Source organism: Telopea speciosissima, chromosome 7, assembly GCF_018873765.1.
Source record: "Telopea speciosissima isolate NSW1024214 ecotype Mountain lineage chromosome 7, Tspe_v1, whole genome shotgun sequence".
Classification (NCBI taxonomy): Eukaryota; Viridiplantae; Streptophyta; class Magnoliopsida; order Proteales; family Proteaceae; genus Telopea; species Telopea speciosissima.
In genome coordinates, this window is record NC_057922.1 from 10,741,778 (window position 1) to 10,752,283 (window position 10,506).

Below are 10,506 nucleotides of genomic sequence, written 5' to 3' on the forward strand. Positions count from 1 at the left end.
TAAATTATAAATATATATACATACACCGACCACATTTTATTTTTTTAATCTATCCACAGCACTCGCACTTTTCATGGGTATATTTATTTATTTTTATTTATTATAACAAGGTTAACACTTCTTCTTTTAATAATGATTGTTGTTGGTGTAGTTTCATTTTCTCTCCTTTTTAAATGTATATAGGAACACAAACGGCAAAATAGAGGGGCAACTAGGGTCAATCAGGGCCAGCCCGGCCCTGAAATGGAAAAAATTAGGGACTAACGGGATCAACCAGAGCTAACCCAACCCAATTCCAGATAAATAAGGGTTGAAGTAGGTTGGGTAAGCCCGACAAGGCTAGGCCTGGGCTGAGTTAAAAGAACTTAGGGTTGGGCTGCGGTTTAAAAAAAAAAAACCCGATTCACTGACACCCCCTGGCCTATATATAGACTTGAGAACATTGTCATGTTGTACAAGGTCAAACCTGAATAAAACCCCATGAACTGAGACCAGATCTGAGCTTCTAAATCTTTTCTTCTTAGCTTCTCATCACTTGGATCCTCACTATCCATCATGATAGACACCTTTTTCCTTTTACAGGACTCCTCTTCCATTTTTGGAAGACTCAACTCTCTTGGAAAACTTCATATTCTTGAAGACTTCATTTGCTTGGAAAACTTCAACCACTTAGAAGACCTAAACTCTTGTAAGGAATTCACCTTTTCCAGTCCCTTGGAAGATTTCATCCACCTCGAAATATTCTTACCTTTTACCTCTTTCACTCTCTCTACTTTGTTGTCTCTCCATTTTCTCCATTAGAACATCTTAATGGACAATCCAATCGAACCATTGATTAGTCTAGATAAAAGACACTAAACCCAATATGGATATACTGAGAAAATAAGTAGCAAACCACGTCAATCAATTTCCATGTAAACTAAAAAGAATGAAGGACCCATATTCCCAATTTCCCATGTGAAACGAAAGAAATGATGAGACAATGACCAAGAAAGACTCCATGAGACAAAACATGGAAGAAGGATTCCTCTGTCTCCATACAAAGGGTTTTAATTAAAATCGATTGCAATTTAACACTTGATACTCACGAATTTTACAATATTCACCAACTTTCACATGCAAAAGTGTGTAAAGAATGGCTTAAACAAATACATAGGTTGATTACAATACATATAAATCTCATTTTCATGGTTTGTGCAGACCTGTTACCCTTCATAGTCTATAGACTCTGTACTCATTTCCTAGCACATGATAGATTAGATGAGGTCGAATTTGATGCGATATAGACGCACCATCCCCATAAAATGCAATATTATTGATGCACCGCATGATGCTTCTACACGTGCTCTTATTGATCCCTGCTCACGCGTTAGGGCCATAGGGCTTCTTCAAGGTTGGAATAATTCTTTATTCTAAGCAATCTTTTTCCAAGAAGCTAACATCGATCTTTAACCCATCTAATTTGACCTTATAAGTAACAAATAATAAAAGAAAGCACGACCAGTACTACTCCAGCAAGCCAGGTGACCTTTGAAATAAAGACAAAATAAAAATCTTAATGAATAAGTTAAAAATTACATCCAGGTCAAAGGTTTCAAATTTTCTTTGTTTGCAATAGATTAAAAATAAATAAATAAATAAAAAACCCGGTTTCTAATGGGATAATTATGTTTATGGTCAGAGACATGGTTATCAATTGTTGATTGGAAGTAACCCTCTTTACTCTTTAGGCATTTTGGGCTATATCATTTCAGATTCAAAAGATAGAAAAAAAAAAAACCCCACTTTTCTTGTAATGGGATAATTTATCGGAGAAGGCTTAGCGGCACATTTCAATCACAAGGCTGAAAATAGGAGGATAATGGGATTTTTTCAAAGGAAGACGAGAGAGAGAGATGGAACATCCCTTAACAGTAAAAATAGTCAATTGAAGCAGCTTCACCTAATTTTCAAATAGCATAAATTAGTCAGTATTTGAGAACCAAAACTACACCCTAACTCACTTACCTGCTTTGATTGAACACTTTCTAAACCAGTTGGACGGTTTCTATTTGATTGCTTCAACCAATTATCCTATTTAAAACATTTATATGAATCTTTCTTTCTTTTATAGACTTGAAAAGTCGCACGTTTAACAAAATATTAAGGATTAAATTTTCCTTCTCCCATGGAGAACGGTTCACCCACCATCCTAGGGTTCACAAACACCTATAGGGTTTTAATATATTTCCAATATGCCCTCCTGATACCCCCCCTCCCACCTCACTCTTTTTGAGTTTTGATCTATTTGTATTCAAGTTCAGACAAACAAACATCTTTAAGCCATCTTGTTGGCTTTTGATTGATAGTAGTAAACGAAAGCACCTAAAGCATTTACGATACAATTCAAAGATTTAAAAATAATAAAGGGACCGAATTTTCTGTTTTTAATTGAATGATACAAACAAAATATAATAATAATAATAATAATATCGGGATAAATACACATTAAAGTAACTAAAAAAATTCTTGTGATGCCATGAAATAGCCATCTTTAAGTCATATAGCTTTATTACCGGGAAAAAAAAAAAATCATAGCTTTGTGTGTATATTGTGTGTGGCACCTAATTTGACTTGGTCATATGTCAATTAATTTTTAGTTAAATTTAGTGATAATGTTATTTGCACTAGGGGCACACAATGCGCCCAGACACATGGGGGTGGGTGAAATTAATATCGATTTTCCACCCCCTGAATGTCTGAAATCCTGCTCATGTCCCAACTCATGTATCTGGGCGCAGCCTACGCCCATATGCGCTCTCGAGCAAAGAACATCGCCCCATATAATATAGCTCATGTCAAAATAATGATGAAACTTATTTGATAGCCAACTTTGTTTGAAGAATCTTATAAAAAAAAAACTAATTTGAAAAATAGGTATCATTTATTAAGAAAATAGAATCACATACATGGTAGGCAATACAATTGAGATGAGAGGTAGCTCTTATCCATCCAATGGTTGGATGAAAAACGCATCAATGCCATGTGCCAAAAATAGACAACGTAGATTAAAAAGCTTTTCACCTTTTTTAAATATAGTTTACAAGTGTGTGACGCATTGAGAGAAAGAGTTTGCAGTCCAATTTGCCTAACCCGTTTGAACATGTCCATTCCAATTCATGTTGATGATCTAACTTATTCTTGAACAGACTACTTTTAGGTTTGTACCCATTCAATATTATTTTATGGGAAAGAGTTCTCTATGGGGGAGTATGGTCCTTGCACACGTGCTAGGGCCAATGGAAGCACATGGAGGCATCAACAAGACATTTCTCCCCCTCCCCCTCCCCCTCGTTCATGTTTGGGCTAAGACTCCCCCACAAAAAACTTTCTTCTTTATTTTATTTAAGGTTAAAAGTTCTCTAGTCGTTGTGCACCATCTAACTAACTTGGTCTACATATATCTAGTTATTTTATTTAAGGTGAAAGATTCCCTATTCTGCATGCACCATATAATTTTCTTGGTTTTCATATTTAGTTGTGCGGTTGTGCCACATGGAAGGGTGACAGCTCAAATTAATCATTGGCCCTCCTACCTTCATCCATCCATCCTCTTGGTAATAATGCACATTTTTTTTTATACTTTTATTTTGTTACGTGGCAAACTCTTTTTTGGGTTTAAACTTGACATGTGAGAAAGAGACCTTAGGGTCTACATGTTCACCAAATTTTGCCTCATTTAATTTGCTACATGACAAGAATTGATTGCAAACTAGGGATGATTAGATGGTCTACGTAGACCTAAAAACCCCCCACCCTTTATTTAATGGTCCTCATGGATTCACTATGCATAGTGAAATGTAACACTTCACTATTTACTATATGGCCCCACTCATATATTGCCATGTGGGAAGAGAGTGAAGCTTAGCACTTCGTTGGCATTGTGAAACGTAATATATCATTAGACATAGCGAAATGAAGTTTTTAATTACAAGGTAACATTTCACAGTTTGCATAGATCAAGTAACATCTAGTTATGCAACATACACGAGAAAAAAGTCTCTACTTGGTGGTGCTTCCTATGCCCTCTCACATGGCACCATGAGATGACACTTTTGCCCCCTGGGTAGATACCCATGCGTACTCACCCTTGGCACAGACGCTTGTGTAAAGATCATGCGACCAAGTAGAGATCTCTTGCTCGACATAAGATATATATTGTCAACAAGTAGGTGAACTAAGAAATTGTAATCTTACCTTTATTTTATGCAGCTTCCTTAATGGGCACACTTAATTTTTCAATGTGGAAGAGACAAAGAGAGATGTGGAAAATCTCACTAGATATCTATAAATGATTTGAAAAATCGTGTGTTAAATTTCATGCTTAAATTATCTACACGTTTAAGGTGCCACATGATAGATGAAGGTACCTATTAAAGAGATCCTTTCTTTAATGTCTATGTAGAAAAACCAAGCCCTAAAATATAAATTTCAAAATATTATAAACCAATGTGCGATGACATTGACTTTTGTTAAATTTTTAAGACATTACCAAGTATAATACATGGATTTTTGGCAAACGTGTTTTTATTAGAATATATAAACGTAAAATCTAAGGCAAAATTATTAAGAAACAATGAAAATATTATAATCAAACTTAAGAAAGGTGTCGATCCAGGGCTTGCCCTGGTGGTTCGCTACTCCCTTGGGAGAACTACATCAGGCACTTGATCGGTGGTTCAAGTCTCCCTTAGCAACACCTAGTCCACATTTAATTGCTTTCCAAGAAGTGGAGCCTTTGGGTACCATATTTGACCCCTTGTGGGTCCCCTCATTGCCTCCTAGTGGGGTCCTGTTGAGGTCCAAAAAAAAACCTTAAGAAAGGTCTGCTCAGAATCTTTAAATAATTACACTTCAAGAAGACCCTAAGTATTGCAATAAATAGTTCATACTTTAATTAATAGGACAAAAATTCTCTGCGTGGGACGCAAGGGTCACACCCACACACAGTAGGGAGCGGAATGACTGCCCTGCCTCCCATGAATGTCAGAAATTCTGCCACCCAATATGTTAGTGCACTCTCTCTCATTGGCTGGCACATACATAGAGAACCGCTTCTCGAACGTCTCTAATTAATATTAGGGCAGCCCGGGAGGATTTGTCGAAATGGGGTTTTTTATGTTATTAGGGACTGAATGGTAAAATCATATGGTATTAAGTATGGATGCAAGAATCACACGATCAGGTAGCGTTCTTTTTCTGTTAATATTTAGTGAAAAAATATCTATTATTATTATTATTTTTTAGAATAAAAAATACCAAAAAAAGAAAAAAAACGTGGCGCAAGCACCGTCCTCGTCTCCTCGTTCCTCTTAATATATAGAAAGGGCAATTACTATCACTACCCTACACTTAGCCAATATTTACTAAAACTATCCTACCTTAAACTTCTTTTCTAAAACTACCCTGCTTTTAAACTTTTACATCTCCTTCTACCCTCATGTTTTTAAATACCCAGATTACCCTTTCTTTTCACCTAGTAACTTGCTAATCTATTTAACCTACCATTCATCTTCTACTTTTTACTATTTTTATCCTTAAAATAGTAAAAAATGAAGCATCCACCCACTTCTTCTCTCCCGTTATTTACGCCATTCAGTTTTTTTTGTTGTTTTTTCTTCAATTTTTTATTTAATTAATTTTTTATTCAACATTTCATCCTCATCGTTCTTCAAACAGATCATAGTTCTAAGTATCGGTATCGTGTCGCCCGTATCGAACAATATACCAGTTTTGTTAGTCACTGATACTGATACCATATCGATAGCATGGTACTGACAAGGGGTAAAATGGTCAGAGAACTCATTTTTTAAGAAAATTCAAGGGTAAATTTGCCCGATCCAGGCAGATACCATATCAGTATCATATCGGTTTTGTAGGTTACCGATACCCGTTCCAATACTGTGCACTAAAACCATGGAAGACTCTCATAAAAAATAGTAAAAAGTAAATTGAATAAAAAGAGGAAGAGAGAGAAGAAGTGGGGTGTTTTGAAGAGAGTCCATCTGTTCCATGGTTTGAGTGCACGGAATTGGAACGGGTATCGGTAACCTACAAAATCAATACGGTATTGACCTGGATCAGCTGTATCAAGCAAAATTACCCCTGAATCTCCTTTAAAATGAATTTTTTTTTACTATTTTACCCCTTTTTTGTACTGTGCTACCGATACGGTATCGACATGGTATCGATGGCTAGCAAAATCGATACGTATCACCGGATACGGGTGATACGATACCAATACTTAGAACCATGATCTGTTCGAAGAAGAACGAAAAGGATGAAATGTTGAATAAAAAATTAATTAAATAGAAAAATTAAAGAAAAAAAACCAAATGGAGTAAAAAATAGAAGAGAGAAGAATCGAATGGGTGCTTTCATTTTTTACTATTTTAATGACAAAAATAGTAAAAAGTAGAAGATGAATAGTAGGTTAAATAAATTAGCAGGTTACTAGGTGAAAAGGAAGGGCAATCTGGGTATTTAAAAATATGAGGGTAGAAGGAGATGTAAAAGTTTAAAAACAGGGTAGTTTTAGAAAAGAAGTTTAAGGTAGGATAGTTTTAGTAAATATAGGCTAAGTGTACTATATAGAAAGAAAATATAGATTAGAATATTTTAAGGTATTAATTAGGCCTCGTCAGCACTGTTTCGATTTCCACAGGTTTATTGCAGATTTGAACTTTGAAAAGTCAACCTTATAATAGATTTTGATTCTTGACCACCCGATTGAATCTTCAAAGTTGTCATACTTTTCCTCCACTACCATACACCATAGTGATCCACTTTTGCATGTAAGCACGTAACAAACTTTGGAATTTCGTACATCACAAGGAAACTGAAGATCTCTTGATTTCATGCTCTGTTGCTCATCTTATAAAAATCATTTCATAAGATGGGGTCCATGTTGCATAGATCGGACGGCTAGGATCAATCTTAAGACCATTTCACACACACATTGAGTGGTCGTGATCACAGAAGCACATAAACAAAACTATTTTATGAAGCATGGATTCACAGTTGTGATAGAGAGAGATCTTAAACTCCGATTTGAAAATCCAAAAAATACAGTTTGTTAGTAAAAGACTCAGAAATTTAATTCTGGTCTTTGGGGTTCTTCGATGATCACAAGGCAGCCACTCGTGGATTCTTCGAGGTTATTTAAGCCCTTCTCAGCATTATCTCCAGGAGTCGGGCTCTTGTTCTTCTAAACTCTTCTTCTGGCAGTTACCAAAAGCTTCACTTCTTATTGAAACAAATCTGCAATCTTTCTGTAATTTGATTCTGTGGGTAATTCAATTTTTCTCACAGAGATAGAAAGAAGAGATGGGTACTACATATTCGATGCTTACTCAATATGATATCGAAGAAGTTCAGGAATACTGCAACAATTTATGTAAGAACCTCTTAAATCTTTCTTCTTTCTGGACTTTATCTATATTGGGTTCTTAATTAATTGATGTTTTATTTTGGGAACTCAATTGGGTTGTTCTGTTTTGTGTGCCAAATTCAGTTTCTCAGCAAGAAATAGTGTCTCTGTACGAGAGGTTCTGTCAACTCGACCGGAATTCTAAGGGTTTCATTTCTGCTGACGAGATTTTATCTGTGCCTGAGTTCTCCCTGAATCCTCTTTCTCAGGTAGATATCTAATATTGTTTTCAGCTCCTGTTCTGTATATTTGATGTTGAATAAATTGCCATTTGATGATCAGATTTGGGTAATTAATTTTGTTAATAATAATTGCAGAGACTGCTTAAGATGGTGGACGGTTTGAATTTCAAGGATTTTGTTGCCTTCCTATCAGCTTTCAGTTCTAAAGCAAGCATTCGACAGAAAATTGAACGTAGGTTGCTTCTCCATAATGTCGAATTTCTGCAATACGATTTGTGATTTTACATTGCAATGAAATTCTGTAATCACTTCTTTCATTCCTTGAGTTTCAGTTTTTATATAGAAGATTATATTTCCTTCCCAAACTTCAGGCCATTGATTTATGTTAACATATACTTATTGTGTAATTGCCTCAGTCATCTTCAAAATATATGATCTTGATGGAAATGGGAAGGTGACCTACCATGATGTGTTAGAGGTGTTCCGGGATTTGACTGGTTCGTTCATGTCGGAGGAGCAAAGAGAGGTATCTTCATTATTAACTTTTCATTGACAAAGTAATACAGAAATCATCAAGTAGCCCTTTATATTGATCAATGTATGTTGCTCAATTTGAAAATGTTTTGAGAAAGCTATGGATACAGGGCATGTCTTTTTAATCTATGCACTGTATTAACCAAAGATCAAGAATAGTTTTTCTATGGGGGTTTAAGTCCTTTAAATGGAGAACCGTAAGTGGGACCCTTAAACAAGTGATACTGGAAAGAAAAATCCCTTAAACAAGTGAACTGGAAAGAAGAATAAGGGAACATACCAAGCCATAAGTGTTTCATGACATTATTTATCTCAGGTTAGGCAGTTAAAATTATGAACTTGCTGAGGTTCTATATGGATTTGTTTAGAGCTTCTAAACTCAAGCACATGAATGTCAAAGATCTGAACTTAAAAAGGGTCATTGTAATTCAATTAGATGGTTAAAAGGTGATGTTCTTGCATTTGCTATTTATACATGAAGCTATCAAGTAGGTTAAATATTTGTCTCCTTTGTTTTCAGATTTTTGTGTCGTAAGAATTATAAATTCTTGAATCATATACCTCTTGTAAATAAGTCGGTCTGTGTTTTTATTTGTTTCTTACATGTATATATGATTTCTTATTTCTCTGTTCTGTTTCTTATTTTTTCAGGAAGTTTTGAGGCATTTATTGGAGGAAGCTGGTTACGCAAAGACTTCTTCTTTATTGCTGGATGACTTCATTAAGGTATCTACCTTTCATTTTCTTTTTCTTTTTTTCCTGCCAACTTTCTCTTTGGATTGGTTGTCCTTATTGAATACTTCAATTTTATAGTAGTACAAAGCACAAGTTCAATTTCAGGTTGATTGCGCATTTGACAAAGTTTTTTCAAGATAACTGCAAGAATTTAAAATATACCAAGACTAAGAAGTACCATTCCAATCATTTATACTCCATTCTCTTCTTCCCCTCCCTTCCCCTTCTCTTTTCCCTTAACAAGAAATCAAGAATGCCAGGAAACAAAATTCTAATGATCATAATCTTGAATGACGATATTCATTCAGCTCAAACACTTGGCAAACTCCAGAAATGCAGGGACCATCCTCAAGAACATCAGATAAATCTCATCCTCGAAAGGTTTTTCTGTTATTTTGCTCATGAGGATTATGTTGAGTAACAGTGAAGCTGTGACTTGTAATGTTACTTGCATTTAATGTACACACCGCATGCGTATCACACAATGTTGCAGCCATTTCAGTGGTCCCTCCCACCCATCTCAGTTCCCATTGGCCTTTTGCTTTTCTGTTCTGTGAACTTCATGTGGATGGTCCGCCATATTAATTCCCTTACCATCTAAATAATGGCATGGGAAAGCACTAAAAATCATCATCAGATTGACAGTATATTCCAGCTTTCCATTGATACCATTGATAATGTATTCTTTTCTGGAATCATGTTTTCTTCTTTTTCTCAAACATTAACAATGTATAAGTTAGCCTCAGATTTAATTGAATTCATTCCCTGTATATTCAAGTCCTTATTCGATCTTTTTAATTTGATACTCATTATTGTTGCTTTACATTCTTTTTTCAGATTCTTGACTATCCTGGTCTGAAGATGGAGGTTGAAGTCCCTATCGACTAAATCAACTCAGAGAAGCTCTTCACTAAATCAACATTTTGCTCGTTATCGTTACCATGTCAGCCTGACTTCTTTCTATGGCTAGCTTCCTTGACCCACCACCCAACCTTGAACCGATGAGCTAACCAAGAGAGGAGACTCCATGGCACCCTTGTAACATGGCTTGAAGTCGAGCGGAAGAAACAACTGTCTATAATGTCCTCTTTCTTTCATTCTTCCCCTGAAAAATAGTGAATAAGAGCAGTTCATGTATTACAGGGAAATTAAAAATTCAGAATCTTTGTAAATTTTCCACATTATATCTATGTGGCTTACTTCTGCTTCTGTTATATGTATTTATCTATGAAACCAAATTCTTAATGGAATGTGTATGTTTGTAAGCCGATTGCACTCGTCGAGATCAAAGACCATGATTTACAATGTTATGGAAAACACTACACCTTGCACATCAATCCCTCTATGATCTTGTATCAATCCTTTGGCCTGTTATGAAGTCAATGGTCTGGAACCATAAGGCTTTATAAATTGGACAGCCATGACCAGCTGATAAGGTTGGATTTGGATCATAACATCCTAAGGTAATTCTTTAGGAAACTTTTGGTTTCTTTTTCATTTCTGTTTTTTGTGGATGTTAACTGTAAACACTAGAATGTGATGTTTGCTGGATCATCCTAAGGCTGTGTTTGGTATGCATTCTATGTT

At 35.5% G+C, this 10,506-nt stretch overlaps 1 protein-coding gene across 1 annotated transcript; it reads left to right on the forward strand.

Annotated features, from left to right (window-relative positions):
* Nucleotides 1-7,236: 7,236 nt before the first annotated feature.
* On the forward strand, nt 7,237-10,098 carry LOC122666996 (calcineurin subunit B-like). Its single transcript, XM_043863135.1, has 6 exons — nt 7,237-7,435; nt 7,553-7,677; nt 7,786-7,882; nt 8,067-8,176; nt 8,836-8,910; nt 9,757-10,098. Exons 1-6 carry the CDS (start codon nt 7,366-7,368, stop codon nt 9,805-9,807), a joined length of 528 nt encoding a protein of 175 aa, XP_043719070.1. The 5' UTR covers nt 7,237-7,365; the 3' UTR covers nt 9,808-10,098.
* The last annotated feature ends 408 nt before the right edge of the window (nt 10,099-10,506 follow it).